Source organism: Grus americana, chromosome 2, assembly GCF_028858705.1.
Source record: "Grus americana isolate bGruAme1 chromosome 2, bGruAme1.mat, whole genome shotgun sequence".
Classification (NCBI taxonomy): Eukaryota; Metazoa; Chordata; class Aves; order Gruiformes; family Gruidae; genus Grus; species Grus americana.
The window spans coordinates 995139-1014734 of record NC_072853.1 but is presented as its reverse complement, the minus strand read 5'-3'; the positions used below and the strand labels follow the sequence as shown (position 1 = coordinate 1014734).

Below are 19596 nucleotides of genomic sequence, written 5' to 3'. Positions count from 1 at the left end.
GGGGCGGAGGGCACCCATGGGTGCCCGGTCGTAGGTGACGCACGGCTCCACCCGGCTGGTCTCTACCCTTTTATTAGCGGGGTTCCAAGGGGAGAGCCGGCCCTGCCCGCCGGCCCGGTGCCATCCCCCCCCCAGGGGACATGGTGACAGTGGCGGGGGGGGGGGAACCAGCCCCGGGACACGGGGGACACAAAGAGGTTGAAGGCACTTGGAGACCACCGAGACCACCCAGGGCAGGGGCCCGGCCCGCGGCAACCGGGGCCCGGCGAGGAGTGTGGGGTGGGGGGTGTCTGGGGGGTGCTGGGAGGGTGGGGGGGACACGCCGGCGTTAGGAGTACTCCTTGACGAACTTGGTGTAGAAGCTGCTGAGCTTCTCCAGTAGGACCTGCAGCTTCTCGGTGGGGGGCAGGATGGTCATCCTGGGGTACAGGGGGGTGGGGGGGGCTGATACCAGGGCTGGGTGGGGGGGACACCCCCACAGCACCCCCCTGAACCCCGTACCCCCCCCATCTCTACCCCCCCAACAAGCCCCTCACCACTCTGCACCCAACCCATTGGGCACCCAAACGCGCTTCTCGCTCCACCCTGCACCCCCAGACCTTGCACCCACCCCCCCCCACTGCGGACAGGGGCTTTGGGGTGGCAGAGGGAGGGGGGGGGTGTCCATCCCCATATCTCCACCTCTGCCCCCTCCCCATCCCATGACACCCCCTCCCCGTCCCCCCCGTCCCCATGGGCACCCACCGGAAGTGGAAGGTGCCTTCCCGCTGCCCGAACCCGCTGCCCGGCACCACGCAGATGCCCGTCTCCTCCAGGAGCTTCATGCAGAAGAACATGTCGGGGGCCTGGCCCTGCGCCTGCGGGGCGGGACGGGGCTCAGCACCACACGCTCAAGGGGTCCCGGACCCACGAATGGGGCAGGGATCAGCCCCACACATCTCAAAGGACCTTGATTACTGCCTGGGACTCATCCTGCCCAGCCCCACCACCCGCAGGACTCATCCTGCCCAGCCCCATGGCACCAGGGACTCATCCTGCCCAGCCCCATCACCCCCAGGACTCATCCTGCCCAGCCCCACGGCACCAGGGACTCATCCTGCCCAGCCCCACGGCACCTCAGCGGCGGCCAGGGCGTGGGGCGGCAGCTCGATGCGGGGGAAGGAGTACATGGCGCCCTGCACGGGGTTGCAGTGGATGCCGGGAGTCTGGTTGAAGATCTCCTGGGTGAGCCGGGCCTTGTGCGCCAGGGCGCTGAGCACTGCCTGCTTCTCCTGCCGGGACAGCCAGGCTGGGGACATCTCCTCTACATCCCATCCCATCCCCATCCCATCCCATCCCATCCCCATCCCCATCCCATCCCCATCCCCATCCCATCCCCATCCCATCCCCATCCCATCCCATCCCCATCCCATCCCCATCCCATCCCCATCCCCATCCCATCCCCATCCCATCCCCATCCCATCCCATCCCCATCCCATCCCATCCCCATCCCCATCCCATCCCCATCCCCATCCCATCCCCATCCCATCCCCATCCCATCCCATCCCCATCCCCATCCCCATCCCATCCCCATCCCATCCCCATCCCATCCCATCCCCATCCCCATCCCCATCCCATCCCATCCCCATCCCATCCCCATCCCATCCCCATCCCATCCCCATCCCCATCCCATCCCCATCCCATCCCCACCCCATCCCCATCCCATCCCCATCCCATCCCATCCCCATCCCCATCCCATCCCATCCCCATCCCATCCCCATCCCATCCCATCCCCATCCCATCCCCATCCCATCCCATCCCCATCTCCATCCCATCCCATCCCATCCCCATCCCCATCCCATCCCCATCCCATCCCATCCCCATCCCATCCCCATCCCATCCCCATCCCCATCCCCATCCCATCCCATCCCATCCCCATCCCCATCCCATCCCCATCCCATCCCATCCCATCCCATCCCATCCCATCCCCATCCCATCCCCATCCCATCCCCATCCCCATCCCATCCCATCCCATCCCATCCCATCCCCATCCCATCCCCATCCCATCCCCATCCCATCCCCATCCCATCCCCATCCCCATCCCATCCCCATCCCATCCCATCCCATCCCCATCCCCATCCCATCCCATCCCATCCCCATCCCATCCCCATCCCATCCCCATCCCCATCCCATCCCCATCCCATCCCATCCCCATCCCATCCCCATCCCATCCCATCCCATCCCCATCCCCATCCCCATCCCATCCCATCCCCATCCCCATCCCATCCCCATCCCATCCCATCCCCATCCCATCCCCATCCCATCCCATCCCCATCCCATCCCCATCCCATCCCATCCCATCCCCATCTCCATCCCATCCCATCCCCATCCCCATCCCATCCCCATCCCATCCCATCCCCATCCCATCCCCATCCCATCCCATCCCCATCCCCATCCCATCCCATCCCATCCCATCCCCATCCCATCCCCATCCCATCCCATCCCATCCCATCCCATCCCATCCCCATCCCATCCCATCCCCATCCCCATCCCATCCCATCCCATCCCATCCCCATCCCATCCCCATCCCATCCCCATCCCCATCCCATCCCCATCCCATCCCATCCCCATCCCATCCCCATCCCATCCCATCCCATCCCCATCCCCATCCCCATCCCATCCCCATCCCATCCCATCCCCATCCCATCCCCATCCCATCCCCATCCCATCCCATCCCATCCCATCCCCATCCCATCCCCATCCCATCCCATCCCCATCCCCATCCCATCCCCATCCCATCCCATCCCCATCCCATCCCCATCCCATCCCATCCCCATTCCCAATCCCATCCCATCCCCATCCCATCCCATCCCATCCCATCCCCATCCCATCCCCATCCCCATCCCCATCCCATCCCATCCCATCCCATCCCCATCCCATCCCCATCCCCATCCCATCCCATCCCCATCCCATCTCATCCCCATCCCATCCCATCCCATCCCATCCCATCCCATCCCCATCCCATCCCCATCCCCATCCCATCCCCATCCCATCCCATCCCATCCCATCCCCATCCCATCCCCATCCCATCCCCACCCCACCCCACCCCATACAGTGATGAAGAGCTCATATGAAGGGTCCCCAGGTTGTGGTGGGTTAACGACTGCATCCAGGAGGATCTGCCCCGGCACGGGTGGGCACAGCCGCACCGACACCAACTTGGCCAACTGCTGCTGCACCTCGGGGTCCATGTTCACCACCTCCACGTAGCCGCTGCGGAACCCACACCTGGCACGACACGGCGGGGGACGCGGGGACACGTGGGTGGGAGCCCGTGGGTGGAGACTCCAGAAGGCACTTACAGGGGGGCACCCATGGAGAGGGAGTGATGGATGGGGGACCCTCAGAGGAGGAGCCCTGGACAGGGACCCACAGATGGGGATCTACGGACAGGAACCTATAGAGGGGGACCCACAGGTGGCACCCATGGACGGAGGTCAGTGATGGGAACCCACAGAGCAGGAGCCACCAGGCTGGGGCCTCTGTGTCCTCTGAGACCCACAGAGCTTTGTCACGTTGTCCCCACAGGGCATCACCATCTGCCCCCCAGGGAATCCATGGGGTGGTGGCATCACCATCCCAAACCCATGGCATCCGTGAGGTGGTGGCATCTCCATCCCCATCCCAGGTCTGTGGCATCCCTAGGACCTGTGGGACCACGGCCACCCATCCCTGGGGTGACAGTGGCCAGGTGGGCTGGGGCAAGCAGGGTGGTGGGACTCACTCGCCCATGAAGCCCTTGGAGATGGAGTGGAAGGAGGCCAGCTCCACCACCTCCGAGTAGGGTGGCCCCATCTCGAACAGCACCTTCTTGAAGGAGTGGAAAGCCGAGCCCTCGGCGTAGATGTTGTCCTGGTACACCTGGAGGAACGGGGACACGGCGGGGCGTCACCCGGACGTCGGGGTTCCCCCGGGGATGGAGAGAGGGGACACCCCGTGGGCCCCGCTCACCTCATCGGCCATGAGGAAGAGTTTCTCCTCGAAGGCGAACTTGATGACGTCCTCGATGCACTGCCGGCTCTGTACCTGTCCTGGGGGGGACGCGGCCTCAGGGGACATCGTGGTGCTGGCACTGGGGAGGGCCCAGCCCTGGCTCTGGCTGGGTTTTGGGGGATCCAGCCCCGGTACTTGGTTGGGTTTTGGGGGTCATGGTCCCAGTAGAGCACTGGGGGTCCCAGCACTGGACTGGTAGGGCATTGGGAGTCCCAGCCCTGGTACCAGCAGGGTATTGGGGGGTCCCAGTCCAACCGTGGGGTCCCAGTCCAGGCACAGGGTCCCAGCCTCAAACTTGGGGTGCCAGTCCCAGCCTAGGGGTCCCAGTCCAGTCTTGGGGTGCCAGTCCCAGCCTAGGGGTCCCAGTCCAGCCCCCATGGTCCCAGTCTAGTCCTGGAGTCCCAGACCAGTCTTGGGGTGCCAGTCCCAGTCCAGGGGTCCCAGCCCAGTTTTGGGGTCCCAGGCAAGTCCCAGAGCCCCAGCCCAGCGGTGCCAGCCCAGGGGTCTCAGTCCAGGGGTCCCAGTCCAGGGGTCTCAGTCCCAGCCCTGGGGTCCCAGCCCAACCCTGGAGTCCCAGTCCAGGGGTCCCAGTCCAGGGGTCCCAGTCCAGCTTTGGGGTTCCAGCCCCAACCCTGGGGTCCCAGCCCTGGGGTCCCAGTCCAGCTCAGGGGTCGCAGTCCAGTCTTGGGTCCCAGTCTAGTTTTGGGGTCCCAGTCAAGTCCCAGGGCCCCAGCTCAGTCTTGGGGTCCCAGCCCTGGGGTTCTAGCCCAATCCTGGGGTCCCAGTCCAGTCTTGGGGTCCCAACCCAGCTCAGGGGTCCCAATCCAGCTCAGGAGTCCCAGTCCAGGGGTCCCAGTCCAGTCTCAGGGTCCCAATCCAAGGGTCCCAGCCCAACCCAGAGCTCTCAGTCCAGCTTTGGGGTCCCAGCCCCAGCCCAGGGGTCCCAGCCCAATCCTGGGGTCCCAGCCCCAGTCCAGGGGTCCCAGCCCAGTCTTGGGGTCTCAGTCCAGCTTTGGGGTCCCAGCCCTGGTCCAGGGGTCCCAGTCCAATCTTGAAATCCCAACTAAGTCCAGGGGTCCCAGTCCAGGGGTCCCAGCCCAATCCTGGGGTCCCAGCCCCAGTCCAGGGGTCCCAGTCCAGGGGTCCCAGTCCAGGGGTCCCAGCCCAATCCTGGGGTCCCAGCCCCAGTCCAGGGGTCCCAGTCCAGGGGTCCCAGCCCAACCCAGAGCTCTCAGTCCAGCTTTGGGGCGCCAGCCCAAGGGCTCCCCTTCCCCTCCCCGGGATCCCCCTCCCCGGGGTCCCCCCTCCCCGGGGTCCCCCTCCCCGGTACCGGTGGGGTTGCCGGGGTTGATGATGCAGAGGACGCGGGGGCAGCAGTGCCGTCGCCCCTCGGCCAGCGCCCGCCGCAGCTCGGCCGGGTCCAGCGCCCAGCACCGCTCCTCCGCCAGGTAGTAGTTGAGCTGCACGGCGCTGAGCTCGGCCACGGCCGCCGAGTAGAGGGGGTACTGCGGGATGGGGATCAGCACCCCCGTGCGCGACCCCCCCGAGCCCGACACCAGCAGCTTCAGGATGCTCTGCAAGGACGGGGGGGACAGCGGGGTGTGGGGACGGTGCGGGGACGGCGGGGGGACATGGGGGGGGGGGGGACACGGGGGTGTGGGGAGATGGCGGGGGTGTGTGGGGACACGGGGGGGGTGGGGGGGGGCATGGGGGTGTGGGGACATGGGGGTGTGGGGAGATGGCGGGGGGTGTGTGGGGACACGGGGGGGTGGGTGTGGGGGGCATGGGGGTGTGGGGAGATGGCGGTGTGTGGGGACAGTGCGGGGATGGCGGGGGGACACGGGGGGTGGGGACACGGGGGGTGCGGGGATGGCGGGGGGACATGGGGGGGTGGGGGTGGGGACACGGGAGGTGAGGGGACAGCGGGGGACATGGGGGGGTGGGGGTGGGGGGCATGGGGGTGTGGGTGTGGGGACATGGGGGGGTGGATGTGGGGGGCATGGGGGTGTGGGGACATGGCAGTGTGTGGGGACAGTGCAGGGATGGCGGGGGACACATGGGGGGGTGGGGACACAGGGGGTGTGGGGATGGCGGGGGGACACGGGGGGTGTGGGGACAGCGGGGGGACATGGGGGGGTGGGGGTGGGGGGCATGGGGGTGTGGGGACATGGCAGTGTGTGGGGACACTGGGGTGTGGGGGGCATGGCGGTGTGGGGACATGGCAGTGTGTGGGGACAGTGCGGGGATGGTGGGGGGACACGGGGGGGTGTGGGGGACACAGGGTGTCTGGGCATGGGGACAGTGTGGGGGACGGGGGGCGTGGGGACAGTGTGGGGGACGGGGGGTGTGGGCGTGGGGGACTTGGGGGTGTGGGGAGATGGGGGGTGTGGGGACAGTGTGGGGACACGGTGTGTGGGGGGACACGGGGGGGTGTGGGGACAGCGGGGGACACGGGGGGGTGGGGGTGGGGGGCATGGGGGTGTGGGGAACATGGGGGGTGTGGGTGTGGGGACACGGGGGGTGTGGGGACGGCGGGGGGACATGGGGGGGTGTGGGGGGGGCATGGGGATGTGGGTGTGGGGACAGTGTGGGGACACGGTGAGTGGGTGTGGGGGACACGGGGGGGGTGGGGACAGAATGGGGACGGGGGGTGCGGGGACGGTGCAGGGACAGAATGGTGTGGGGACAATATGGGGGGGGCAGGGGGATGTGGGGACAGCGTGGGGACAGGACGGCGTGGGCAGAGCCTGGTCACAGCAGCGCTGGCACGGGCCTGGGGGGGTGCGGGGACACCGGGGGGGGGGGCGTGGGGACACCAGGGAGCGTGGGGACAATGCGGGGACACCCCGTCCCCAGTGCCCCCCCCCCCGATCTTGGCAGTGCCCACGCGGGGCTGGTGCCAGCCCCGGCACAACGGTCCCTTTGTGGGTCCCCGCCGTGGGAACGGCTGCGGGGTGGCAGCCAGCCCGGAGGGGGGCCGGGTGACATTGGGGAGGGGGTGGGTGGCCCACGTCCCCGTACCACGATGGCGTCACTGGCCCCGGTGGCCAAGAAGATGTTCTGGGGGCTGGCCGGGACGCCGTCGCGGCGCTGGATGAAGCGGGCCACATCCTGCCGCACCAGCTCGATGCCGGGGCTGGCGCTGTACGCACCTGCCGGGGTGCACAGAGGGGGGTGACACGGGGTCCAGGGGGGTGACACGGGGCGGGGGGGGGGTTGTCCCCTACCCCCGGGGCCCTCACCGGCGCTCTGCCCGCCGCAGGCCGCCAGCAACCGGCGGGCCCGATCCTTGGCGTCGGCGGGGATGGAGGGGTCGGTCAGCAGCTCAGGGTACAGGCACAGGGCCGTCACCTGGGGGGGGGGGACACCCCTCAGCACCCTCCTCCGTCCCCTCCCGGACACGCGGGTGTCCCCGTGGGGGGGGGGTGTCCGTCGTCGTTGTCCCCCCGCAGCCCCGGTACCTGGCGGAGGAAGGTGATGGGCCTCTGCCCCATGGCCTGCGCGTCCCCGATGTTCGCCTTGATCACCTCGGTGAAGGGCTTGGGGACACCCTGCGGGGAGGGGGACGGGGGACATGGGGACATGGGGACACAGGGGGACATGGGGACATGGGGACATGGGGACATGGGGGGACATGGGGACATGGGCGGGGACATGGGGGGACGGGGGACATGGGGACATGGGGACATGGGGACATGGGGACATGGGGGGACATGGGGACATGGGGCAGGGATGGGGACATGGGGACATGGGGACATGGGGACACAGGGGGACATGGGGACATGGGGACATGGGGGGACATGGGGGGACATGGGGACATGGGGGGACACGGGGGGACATGGGGACATGGGGGGACATGGGGACATGGGGCAGGGATGGGGACATGGGGACATGGGGACATGGGGACACGGGGGGACATGGGGACAAGGATGGGGACAGGGATGGGGATGGGGACAGGGACACAGGGACACAGGGATGGGGACAGGGATGGGGGACACAGACAGGGATGGGGATGGGAACGGGAATGGGGACGGGAATGGGGACAGGGACACAGGGACACAGGGATGGGGGACACAGACAGGGACAAGGATGGGGACAGAGGATGAGGACAGGGGACAGGGATGGGGACAAGGATGGGGACAGGGATGGGGACAGGGTGGGGGACAGGGACAGAGGGACAGGGACAGGGGTCAGGATCCGGCTGTCCCCTCCCCGGGGATGGCACCGCTGCGGTGGGGGTGCCACCAGCAGTGGGGTGACCCCACACCCACCCACCCCCCCCCCCGGGTCCTGGCATCACCCCAGTGTCCCCTGTCCTGGGGGGTGACTGAGACACGGGGACCTTGGGGACACCGGGGACACCAGGACACAGGGACATGGGGGGGGGGGGGGGGTCCCCGTGCCAGGTGCCCCCGGTCACCTCTGTGGGACGCCGGGCTCTGCTCCGCCTGGCACCCTGCCACCCCCCTGGCACCCACTGTCACCCTGCCACCCCCCCATGCCCCCCCCCCATCACCCACTGTCACCCTGCCACCCCCCTGGCACCCACTGTCACCCTGCCACCCCCCCATGCCCCCCCCATCACCCACTGTCACCCTGCCACCCCCCCCATGTCCCCCCCGTCACCCACTGGCCCCCCCCTGCCACCCCCCTGCCACCCCCCTGGCACCCACTGTCACCCTGCCACCCCCCCATGCCCCCCCCGTCACCCACTGGCACCCCCCTGGCACCCCCCATGCCCCCCCTGTCACCCACTGTCACCCTGCCACCCCCCCCCCCCCCCCCCCCCCCCTCCCCGTCACCCCCAGGGCTGGGCAGCGCTGGGTGGGGGGTGGGGCAGCCAACAGCACCCCGGGGTGCAGGGGGACCCCGACAGTGTCCCCAGAGAAGCCACCACCCCCCCACCCCATCCCAGCACCCAAGGGTGCCCAGGGCTGGGTGCCAGGAACAGGGAGTGCCGGGCAGGGCGAGGCTGGCTCCCTGCCCCCGCCGCTGGGTGCTGGGTGCTGGGGGGGGGGCAGTGGGTACTGGGACCCCCCCACACCCCACCCGTGGGACCCTCCTCCCTATTTTGGGGGTGCTGGTGCCCGGGGAAGGGGGGGGGGAGGGTTAGGGGGGTCCCCCGGGGTGAGGGTGTCCCATGGGTGGGGGTGTCCTAAGGGTGACGTGGTGCTGGGACAGGGCAGCGCGCCGTGGGTGCTGGGTGCTGGGGGGGGGGGTCCCGTGTCCGTGGGTGCCCGGCTGGGGGGGTCCCGGGTCTGGGGGTGCTGGGTGGGGGGGGTCCCCGGTTTCAGGGTGCTGGGTGGGGGGGTCCCTGGTCGGGAGATGCTGGGGGGGGGGGGGGTCCCCAGGTCCGGGGGTGCCCGGGGGGGTGGGGTGCCCAGTTAGAGGGTGCTCGGCTGGGGGGGGGGGGGGGTCCCCGGTTTGGGGGTGCCCTGTTAAGGGGTCCTTGGGTCCCTGGGTGCAGGGGGGGGGAGTCTCTGGTCCGGGGGTGCTGGGTGGGGGCTCCCCGGTCTGGGGGTGCCCTGTGAGGGGGTCCCTGGGTCCGGGGGTGCCTGAGTAGGGGGTCCCCCGTTTGGGGGTGCCCGGGTGTGGGGGGGGGGGTGTGGGGGGTCCTCCGGTCCTGGGGTGCCTGGGGGTGGGGTGCCCAGTCTGAGGGTGCCCGGCTGGGGGGGGGGGGTCCCGGTTTAAGGGTGCCTGGGTGGGGTGTCCCGGTTCTGGGGGATACCCTGGGGGGGGGGGGGGTCCCCATTCCGGGGGTGCCTGAGTAGGGGGTCTCTGATTTGGGGGTGCCCAGGCGGGGTGTCCCGGTTCCGGGGGTGCCCTGTGAGGGGGGGGGGTCCCGGTTCCGGGGTGCCCGGGGGGGGTGTCCCGGTTTGGGGGTGCCCGGGGGGGGGGGTTCCCGGTTTTTTTGGGGGGGGGGGGGTGTTACCTGCCGCAGGTCCTGCTCCAGCTGCAGGGCGCGGGTGACGATGGGGCCCCGCACCGCGTATTCCACCCGCCGCACCGCCGGGTTCATGGTACCGGGGGTCAGCACCGGCCCACGGCCCCCCACCGGGCCCGATCCTGCCGCTCCCGGACCCGGTCCCGGTCCCGCCGCCGCCGCCATGGCCCGTCCGGTCGGGAGCCTGCGGGGCCGTAACGCCCTCAGCGCCCGCATCCACCCCCCCACCCCTGCCTCCGCCGCCCCGGGGCACCGGCTCCGCCACCGGCACCGGCCAGACCCGGCACCGAGCACCCACCCGCCTCCTCCGGCACCGCCCCGGGCAACGGGCACCGGGTACCGGCACCGCCCCGGGGGCAACGAGCGGTTGCACAGGGGGCAACGGGGGCAACGGGGGCAACGGGGGCAACGGGCAACGGGCAGGGGGCAACGGGCAACGGCACCAAGGGCTGGCACCGGGCACCGAAACCGGGCACCGGGGGCTGGCACCGGCACAGGGCACCGGGCACCGGCACCAAGGGCGGGCACCGGGCACTGGCACCGAGCACTGATACCGGGCACCGGCACCGGGCAGTGGCACCGGGCATTGACAGCCGGTACCGGGCACTGGCACCGGACACCGGTACCGGGCACCGACACCGGGCACCGATACCGGGCACCGACACCGGGCACCGGCACCGGGCACCGGCACCGGGCACCGACACCGGGCACCGATACCGGGCACCGGCACCGGGCACTGGCACCGGGCACCGGCACCGGGCACCGGGGGCTGACTGACAGCCGGTACCGACACCGGGGGCTGGCACCGGGCACCGGGCAGCGGCACCGGGCGCTGACAGCCGGTACCGGGCGCTGACACCGGCACCGTGTTCCCCCCCCCCTCCCCGTGTCCGTGGGCTGCCGGGGGCTGGGGACACGGGGGATGAGGGGACACGGGGGGACGATGACATGGGGACACGGGACAGACGGGGGGACATGAGGACACGGGGCGTGGGGACACGGGGGACACGGGAGGGACACGGGACAGATGGGGGGACATGAGGACACGGGGCGTGGGGACACGGGGGACACGGGGGACACGGGACAGACGGGGGGACATAAGGACACGGGGCGTGGGGACACGGGGGGACACGGGAACATGGGGGGACATGAGGACACAAGACATGGGGACACGGGGGACATGGGGGACACGGGACAGACGGGGGGACATAAGGACACGGGGCGTGGGGGCACGGGGGACACGGGACACGGGGGGACACGGGACATGGGGGGACACGGGGGGACATGGGGCACGGGAACATGGGGGGACACAAGGACACAGGGCGTGGGGACACGGGGGACACGGGGGACGGGGGCACAGGGACACGTGGGGGGAATGGGACACGGGGACACGGAGGACGTGGGGATGTGGGGGGACACGGGGGGACACGTAGCCCAAGGACATGGGGGGACACGGGGGGACACGAGGCATGGGAACACGGGGGGGGCGTGGGGCACGGGGACACGGGGGGACAAAAGGACACGGGGGGGCACAGGAAGGGGGCGGGGCCGGGGGGCGGGGCTGGGGGACACGGCGACAACTGCGGGGGGGGGGGGACGCGACACGACTGCCCCCCGCCCCTCCCCCACCCCACAGCCCCCCGCCCCTCCCCCTCCCCACCCCGCCCCTTTTCCCGCCCCCCAACCCCGCAGCGCCCCCTACCGTCCCCAACCACCACCCCCCGCCAGCCCCGCCCCTCCCCTTCCAAGCCAATCAACGCGCGGAAGAGTTGGCGCTGGCCCCGCCCACCCCAAAGCCCATTGGCTGCAGCTGCTTCCAAGGCGGGAAAGTGGGCGGGGTCACCCCATAACCGGGGGGGGGGCGGGGGAACCACCTCGCTATGGGGCGCCCCACTGACACCCCTCGCTATGGGGCACCCCATAGACACCCCTCGCTCTAGGGTGCCCCATAACCAATCCCCCGCTATAGGGTGCCCCACCGCCACCCCTCGCTGTGGGGCACCCCATAACCGACCCTCCCTCCCCGTGGGGTCCCCCACAGCACCCCTGGGGTACCCCACACCCATCCCCTTTGGGGGTGCCGTGGGTCCCACCCCACTCCCCCCCCCCCCAAAGAAGTGGGGTGCCCCACGGGGTCACGGGGTGGAGCAAACCCCTTTTCAGCCCCACACCACGTGGGGCCACCCAGCTCCCCCCGCCCCACTCCCAGCCCCCCAGCGCCGTGGGGCTGAGCCCCCCACCCCCCCAGCGGGACCCACGGCGGCTCACCTGTGTCCGTGGGGGGCGTGGGGAGGGGAAGCTGTGGGGCAGGGTGGGGGGGAGCACCCCGGGGCGTCACCGCCGCACGCTGACCTTCGCGAGCAGCTGCCTGCCGGCTCCCTAAATATAACCGGGTGCAGGCAGCTGCCTGCACTGCCCTGCCCGCTCTGCCCCAAACCCAGCCCCACGCCGTGTGGGGTGCAGCGCCGTGGGGCGAGGGCAGGGTCCCCCTCCCCGGCTTGAAGCTTGACCCAGGGCTGCGGGGGGGGGGGGCAGGCACAGGCAGCACCACACCCTGCCTGCACCCTGCCTGCACCCACAGACCCCCCGCGGTGGGGGGGGATGCCAAGGATGAGGCTATTTTTACCGCGGCGGCGAGGTGACACCGCGGCGGCGGCGGGACGAGGGCCACCCCCCCCCCCCACACACACACACACACCCCCCTCCCGCTGCCCCACGGCACGGAGACGGCAGGCGGTGCAAAACCGAGAGAGCTTTGATTTGTGTCAGAAAATACAACCACCCCCGTTTCGGGGAGAAAAGAGTCAAAAAAAGGCAAAAGCGACGCCCAGCCGTAACGCTGGGACACACACGCACACACCCCCCCCCCCTCCCCATTTCTCCACGGGGGGTGGGTTTTGGGGTGCCCGGCGCTGCACCCGTGGGTGCCGCGGCCGTTCACATCACCTTACAGCAACGGCGCTTCTCGGCCGGCGCCTCCTCGGCCGGAGCCGTCAGCTTGAGGAGGGGGGGGTCGCCGGTGGCGCCGGCGGGTGCCGCCGCCGGAGGGGGACCCGGGCTCCCCCCGATCGGGTGCTCCTGGGGCCGCGGGTGCTCCTCGGGCCGCGGGCGGTGGAGTTTGGCGGCCGCTCGGTGCCGTTTGAGGTCGGCCAAAGTGTGGTGGGTTTTATCCCGCGCCGGATCTACCGCCGGATCCGCCGCGGCGCCGGCGCGTTCCGGTTTTTTGGGATAGAAAGCCGCGCCGTTACGTTGCGACGGCAAATCGGGGGGTTCCGTCGGCGTCGAGCCCGCGGGATCCTGCGAGGAAAAGGGAGACGCCGATGTCACCGTCCCCGGTGCCGCCGCCAGGGGGGAAATCCGCCGCCCGAATCCCCGGTGACTCACGGCCAAGTGACCGTGGAGCTCGCCGTCCGTTTGCCGGTCCTCGTCCTCGCTGTCGCGGTGCTCGGCGCGTTGCCAGACGATGGCCTCGCGCTCGTGTTCCTTGCGGTAAAGGCTGGTGCGTTCCGAGACGCTCACGCGCCGCACCACCTTCCTGGGGAGGAGATTTTGGGGGTGAAGGTTGGGGGGGGGGGGGGTGTCTATCCGGTTACGGTTACGCCGGCGCGGCGTTTCTCCGGCCTTACCCGCGGCTGCCGGCGCTGGAGGTGCGACGCTGGAGCAGGGATTTGTGTTTCTCGTGGGATTTCATGACGGCGGCGTGTTTGTGTTTCAGCTCCAGGAGTTTGGCCCGAACCTCCTCGTCCGCGCAGACGTCTGCGGCGGCGACGACATCGGCGTCACCCCAAAGGGGACACGAACCGCCGGCAACCCCCCAAAAAAAAAAAAAAACCAAACCCCTCGGCGTTCCCCGCCTGCGGCGCTGGGAATCCCCCCTCCAAAAAATAAAACTCACCCAAGGGCGTCTCGTCCAGCACCGATTTCCCGTCGAGGTCGGCGCCGTGAGCCACCAGCAGCTCCACCAGCTGCACCTGCGGGACGGGCGGGAGGTGAGAGACGGTGAAATCTGGTGAAATCCGGCGAAATCCGGCAGGGGCTGCCCGTCCTGCCCACGTTTACCTGTCCCCAACAAGCGGCGGCATGGAGGGGTTCCCAACCGTCCTCGTCCCTGGCGTCGATGCCGGCGCGGTGCTCCAGCAGCAGCTCGGCCGCCTCCGCGTAACCGTTGGCCGCGGCGATGTGAAGCTGCCGGGGACACGGCACGCGGTTGGGGACGGCACGGCTGTCGGCGTCGCCGGCGTCGCCGCGTGTCCGCCCGTCCTACCAACGTTGCTCCGTGTCCCCGCGGCGCATCCAGGTCGGCTCCTGCCTGTACCAGCTGCCGGATCTCCTGCACCATGTCGCGCTCGGTGGCGGCACGAGCCTCCTCGATCTTCTCCTGGGTGATACCTGCGCCGGCGGGAGACGGGTGAGGAGGAGACGCCAGTTCCTGCCCACCGCTCTGCCAGATTCCTGCCCTCACCCGGCAACCGGTCTCGCTTTACCGGCGCGGTGAAGCTCACCCTGTTCCGCCATGGCGGTTTCGATACAGTCGAGGGTGACCTCGTCCTCGCACAGGTCGTACGGCATGTTCCCGTCCGAGTTGACGGCGAGGAGGTCGGCACCGCTGTTTTGGGGACAGGCGCGGCGGTTACGGCAACGCCGGGGTCACCGCGGCGCCCGTCCCCGAGCCTCCCGGTCGCGCCGCGGTACCGTTGGATGAGGAGCTGGACCAGGCGGAGGTGACCGCAGGTGGCGGCGGCGTGAAGCGGCGTCCAGAGTTCGCTGTCGCGGGCGTTGACGTCGGCGCCGGCTTCCAGCAGCACCGTCACCACGTCGCCGTAGTCGTCGATGCAGCACTGCGAGGGAGAAAACGCCGGCCGCGGTTACAGGGTGCGGCGGTAACGGGGAGCCCTCCCACCACCGAAACACCCCAAAACCTCCCGGGGACGGAGCCAGGACGGATTCGGACACCGCGGTGGGACGAGCCGGTGCCGGGATCCCCACACCCCGGTGCCACCAGCGTCCAGCCGCCGGCACGTCCTGCCGCGCTCGGTTCCGGCTGCGCCGCGGCCCGGCATCACCAGACGGAGCCGGTTAACGGGATGGAAAAGACGGAGGGAGAGAAAGAGGGAGAGGCCGGAGCTGCCGGCTCGGTGCCGGCGCGGCCGTACCTGGTGCAGCGCGGTGAGACCGTCCTCGTTGCAGAGGTCGGGGCTGATGCCGCTCTGCAGGAACTGCCGGACTGCGGAGAAAACGGGTTTTAACGAGGGTCCTGCCGGCTCTGCGGGCAGCTGCCGGCACCGCGGGGCATCCCGCCGGCGTTAAACCTGGCGCCGGGACTCGGGTACCTCCAGGCGCCCGGTGCCGAGCAGGATCTGGCTGCCACGCGCCATAGCCGGATTCCTGGATGCCGGCTACGAGCCGCCGGCTCGCTTTTGGGGATATTTGGAGGTAAAAATCAGGATTCGGGGCTGATTTTGAACCCCAAAACTGTTCAGTTTGGGGGTTCGGGGGTTCGAGGAGCCGCCGGTCCCACCGCCGGCACCCACCTTCCTCGGCATCGTGCCGGGAAGCCGCCTCCAGCAGCCGGACGCTGTCGGGGAACGTCACCCTCTTGCCTTGGCTGTTGCTCTTCGTCCTCCTCCTCTTCCTCTCGGCTCCGACCTTCGTCCCCTGCGTTTCCTTCTCCGTCTGGGCCCATTTTTTCAGCTGCTGGGCCCGGCGTTTCTGAGCGTGTTTCAACCGCTCCGGCGTGCTCAGCCGCGCCACCGCCGGCATCTCGGCCAGCAGCTCCGGGTGTTCGGCCATGGCGAGGAGCTTCGTCGGAGAACGGAGCGTATCCCACCGGGAAACGGGTACGGAGCCGCCGGCTCCCTCACCGGCATCACCCGCGGCCCCCCGTGGCTTTATCCCTGTATCCCGGTGCTTTCCCGGAGCGTCGCCGCAGGCGCCAGAGACAGGGATCGGCGCTTCGCGACCATCTCCCGCCCCCACGGGTGCTCCCAGACGCCGGTTTTAGCACCCAAAATCGCCGGCGGGGGGAGGCCGCAGGGTCCCGTTAAGCCTCGGGGGCGACGATCCGTCCCCGGCACCCAGCGATCACCGGCGGTTTGGGACGGAGCCGGATCCGAAGGCACGGAGGGGCGAAGCCGGCGTCGAGGCCGGAAAAATCCCGACGGTCCGATCCCAAACGCTCGTTTGCCACCTAATTATCCCGACGAGCTTTTGCCTTCCTGCTCTCTGTGAGCGTTTGCCGGTCATTCAGCAACCGCCGCCGCTCCGGTCTCACCGAGGAGCCGATGGTCCGGCACGGAAAGCTGCCGACAGGCAGAGGTACAGGCAGCGCTGCCGGAATCTCCGGTAACCGGCAGCCCTCGGTTACCTCTGTGCCGCGGCTCCGGTTTCGCCCAGCGGCGCTGGGATGAGCTTCACGTGGCAGCCAGAAAACTACGGGAAAAAGGGAAAGGAATCGTTAAAGGACCGGGAGAGGCTCCGGCACAGCCCGGCTTTGCCGGTGAGAGCCGCACCGTGCCCAACCCACCGCCGGTTTTGCCGTCTTCCTAATCCAGGATTAACCTACAATCCAAGCTGAAGCGAATTCCCCCGGGGTTCTGGCCGAGGAGCCGCCTTCGCCGAAGCTGCCGCGCCCCGGTGAGAACCGGCACGGCCGTACCGACGGCACGTCGGTAACCTTGAGGGGTCACCCGCCGCGTCGGCGGGAGAGGACGGAGCCTCGCCGGGACAAAACGCCGATCCGCCGCCGGCCGAGGGGATCCCGGCACGTCCCAGCTGGAGCTGCCTCGCCGGTGCTTGCCGGTTCGGCGCGGTTAAACCGAAAGAGCCGCAGCCGAGCGCCTCGCCCCCACGCCAGCATCGCCCGGCAGGCAGGGCGGGTTTCGCAGGCAGGAGGGACAGGCAGGAAAGGGCAGATTCCGGCAGAGCCGGCGCCCTGCGGTCCCCAAACCGGGTTCCCCTGCGAGTCGCCGCCGCGACTTCGCCGGGCAAAGTCCGGCAAGGGGAAAAAAAAAAAAAAAAAAAAAATTCCTGCGCCTTAATCCCGGCATAAATCCCCCAGGAACGCCGGCGGGCGCTGGGAACGCCGGGGCCGGTGGTAAATCCTCTCCGAACCCGGGGTGTGATTGAAGAGGGGGATCGTCCGGATACCGGCATCACCGGAGCCCCTCGGTCCGTCCATCCCATAATCCCACCGGCCGCGCTTTTACCGGGAAGGGTCACGCCGCGAGCGAAAAACCGCGGCCGGCATCCGCGGCGCAACTCGACCCCTCGACGGGCACGCGAATCCACCCCAGAATCCCCCAAATAACCCCAAATTTCAGAGCCCACGTGCCGCGGAGAGCAACCTCGCGCTCGTTAGAGCCGCCGGCCGGCAGCTCCTTCGTTAGCCGGCGCTAACGGACCCCGGCAAACGCCGGCCATTACCCTTTCAAATTTCTTTCCTCCCGCGTATAAAAAAAACCCGAACCCCTAATATTTTATTTATTAGCATTTCCGTAAAGCCGCGTCGGTTCCCGCTGCGCCGCGGTGCCGGTGACCCCCAGAGCTGGCCTGAACGCCGGGGGGGGTCCCCAGTGGGTGTCGTGTCCCCCACCCCCCGTATCCCCAGGGACCCCCCGAGGGGACCCCACGCCCTGGGGGGGGGGGGTGGGGTGGTGTCTCCAGAGGACCCCCCCAAGGGGACCCCGATGTCCCCACGGCTGGGCTCTGTCACCTGCCTCCCCCCCCACGGCTCCTGAGGGGGGAACCCCCCAAAAAGGGGACCCCCACAGCACGGGGGGGGGGTATGTTCCCAGGGGACCCCCACGGCCCCCCAGGACACCCCCACAGCCCCGGGCCTGTCCCCAAGGGACCCCACGGCCCCGAGTCTGACCCCAGGGCACCCTCACGGTCACTCAGGGGACCCCACGGCCCCCCAGGACACCCCCACAGCCCCGGGCCTGTGCCCAGGCTCCCCCCCCCGAGCACACCCGGGGCCCGGGGCCGGTGTCCTGCCCTGCCCTGCCCTGCCCTGCCCGTACCTGGCGGTCCCGGGGCCGCGGCCCTGCCCGTTCCGCCGCCACCGCCGCTGCTGCTCGGGGCGGAGCCGCCGCCGCCGCTCTCCATAGCAACCGGAGCACACTTCCGGTGACGCCGGAAATAGGCGGGGTTATCGCCGGAAAGGGGCGGGGTTATCGCCGGAAGTGAGTGGGGGAGAGAGGAGTGGCGGGGCAGAGCTGCCACTCCCAAGATGGCGGCGGGAAGGGGGCGGGGCGAGGGGCGCGGCAGCCCCTGGCTGGTGGAGGGGACGGTGAACGACATCCCGGGGTCACGGGGATCAGTGTCCCCTGGGGCACTGGGGTCACCCCGGGACACCCCCCACCCCCACCGCGGCCCTGGCCCCACGCCCCGCCCCCTGGTCGAGGCCCCGCCCCTTTCCCTGGCCCCGCTCCTGTCCGTGGCCCCGCCCCCTGGTCGAGGCCCCGCCCCCTTTCCCTAGCCCCGCTCCTGGCCCCGCCCCCGCCCTCAGGCCCCGCCCCTTTTCCTGGCCCCGCCCCTGTCCGTGGCCCCGGCCCCGCCCCTTTCCATGGCCCCACCCCCTTGTCAGACCCCGCCCCCTTGCCCAGGCCCCGCCCCCTTGACCAGGCCCCGCCCCCGCAGTGTCTGGGCCCCCCCCGTGCGTGGGGTGCAGGGGCCGGAGATGGGCGTGGGGACACGGGGCGTGGGGACACGGGGGGGCTCCGGCGTGGAACCCTGCGTGTCCCCGTGTGTCCTTCCCCCCCCCCCGGGTGTCCCTGCCCCCCCTCGGGGTGTCCTGGGTACCCCCCCTGCACCCCCGAGGGACCCCCAGGGACACTCTGCCACATCCAGGGTCACCCCAGACCCCCCCAAATCCCCCACTAGTGTCCACATACCCACCCGTGTCCCCCACCCCCTCAACAACACCTCCCCTGTGGGTGCCTTGGGGGGGGTCAGGGTGTCGGGGGTCCCCCCCAGGTCAGGGCAGCACCCAGCACCCCGCGGCTCCTTCAGCACCTTTATTTGCAGGGTCCCGCCCGCAGCCCCACACCGGGGGGGGGCACAGCCCCCCCCCCACCCCGACACCCCATCTCTGGGGCGAGCAACCCCTGAGCGTGTGTCCCCCCCCATCCTGGGGTGCAGGGCCCCCCCCCCAATCTGTGCCCAGTTCTGGGGGGCCAGGACCCCTCCCCAAATGGGGGGACGCACACACAGTTCAGGGGGTGCCCCCCCCCCAGCACTATTGCACTCATGTCGGGGTCCCCCCCGCCCCCCTCAGAAGCTGTAGGGGCTCAGGGATGGGGGGGGGGGGGGTCCCCTGGATATTCTTGGGAGGCCAGAAGGGCTGGGGGGCAGCGGGGGGGGAGGGAGCGGGGGGCAGGGAGCCCCCAAAACACGGGGGGGCGGGAGGGGCGCAGGCGTAACAGGGGAGGGGGGAGAGGGGAAAACAGCGGGGGAGGGGGGCGAGGGGGGGCCGGGGGTCCCACCAGGGTGGGGTTCCCACGGGTGGGGCGTCCGCATCCCCCCCCCAAGGCAGCGGGGGGGGGCGTGGGGAGGGGGGGCGCAATATCCGCTCGATGGAGAAAGGGGGAGAACGGGGGGGAGGAGGGGAGGGGGGGCGGGGG

The 19596-nt window shown here is 70.2% G+C and overlaps 2 protein-coding genes across 5 annotated transcripts; both read right to left on the bottom strand.

Annotated features, from left to right (window-relative positions):
- Positions 1 to 54: 54 nt before the first annotated feature.
- On the bottom strand, positions 55 to 12547 carry GPT (glutamic--pyruvic transaminase). 3 transcript variants are annotated; one of them, XM_054814748.1, is made up of 12 exons: positions 12245 to 12547; positions 9965 to 10160; positions 7494 to 7583; positions 7275 to 7383; positions 7054 to 7184; positions 5363 to 5606; positions 3991 to 4070; positions 3764 to 3900; positions 3093 to 3267; positions 1116 to 1271; positions 745 to 857; positions 55 to 419 (listed from the first exon to the last, which is right to left on the bottom strand). In XM_054814748.1, the coding sequence occupies exons 2-12, from the start codon at positions 10139 to 10141 to the stop codon at positions 329 to 331; spliced, it is 1503 nt and encodes a 500-aa protein (XP_054670723.1). In that variant the 5' UTR covers positions 10142 to 10160; positions 12245 to 12547; the 3' UTR covers positions 55 to 328. The 3 variants fall into 3 exon arrangements, with proteins under 3 accessions (XP_054670723.1, XP_054670724.1, XP_054670722.1); XM_054814749.1 differs by lacking the exon at positions 12245 to 12547 and adding an exon at positions 10275 to 10332; XM_054814747.1 differs by lacking the exon at positions 12245 to 12547 and having other exon boundaries at positions 9965 to 10247.
- A 165-nt stretch (positions 12548 to 12712) lies between these two features.
- PPP1R16A (protein phosphatase 1 regulatory subunit 16A) lies at positions 12713 to 18119 on the bottom strand. 2 transcript variants are annotated; one of them, XM_054816047.1, is made up of 11 exons: positions 17995 to 18119; positions 15508 to 16405; positions 15130 to 15200; positions 14669 to 14814; positions 14479 to 14582; positions 14241 to 14365; positions 14036 to 14161; positions 13872 to 13947; positions 13603 to 13732; positions 13361 to 13511; positions 12713 to 13273 (listed from the first exon to the last, which is right to left on the bottom strand). In XM_054816047.1, the coding sequence occupies exons 2-11, from the start codon at positions 15764 to 15766 to the stop codon at positions 12914 to 12916; spliced, it is 1548 nt and encodes a 515-aa protein (XP_054672022.1). In that variant the 5' UTR covers positions 15767 to 16405; positions 17995 to 18119; the 3' UTR covers positions 12713 to 12913. The 2 variants fall into 2 exon arrangements, with proteins under 2 accessions (XP_054672022.1, XP_054672023.1); XM_054816048.1 differs by lacking the exon at positions 17995 to 18119 and adding an exon at positions 16500 to 16912.
- Between the last annotated feature and the right edge of the window lie 1477 nt (positions 18120 to 19596).

Excerpts from the sequence above, each read along its gene's own strand:
- PPP1R16A (XM_054816047.1), bottom strand. The coding sequence starts at position 15,766 with ATGGCCGAACACCCGGAGCTGCTGGCCGAGATGCCGGCGGTGGCGCGG. Across the intron at positions 14,366-14,478 it reads AACCGCCATGGCGGAACAGG|GTATCACCCAGGAGAAGATC; the intron begins GTGAGCTTCACC and ends CCGCCGGCGCAG. Across the intron at positions 13,733-13,871 it reads GCTGGACGAGACGCCCTTGG|ACGTCTGCGCGGACGAGGAG; the intron begins GTGAGTTTTATT and ends TCGCCGCCGCAG.
- GPT (XM_054814747.1), bottom strand. The coding sequence starts at position 10,192 with ATGCGGGCGCTGAGGGCGTTACGGCCCCGCAGGCTCCCGACCGGACGG. Across the intron at positions 3,901-3,990 it reads TCTTCCTCATGGCCGATGAG|GTGTACCAGGACAACATCTA; the intron begins GTGAGCGGGGCC and ends CCGTTCCTCCAG. Across the intron at positions 420-744 it reads GAAGGCACCTTCCACTTCCG|GATGACCATCCTGCCCCCCA; the intron begins GTGGGTGCCCAT and ends CCTGTACCCCAG.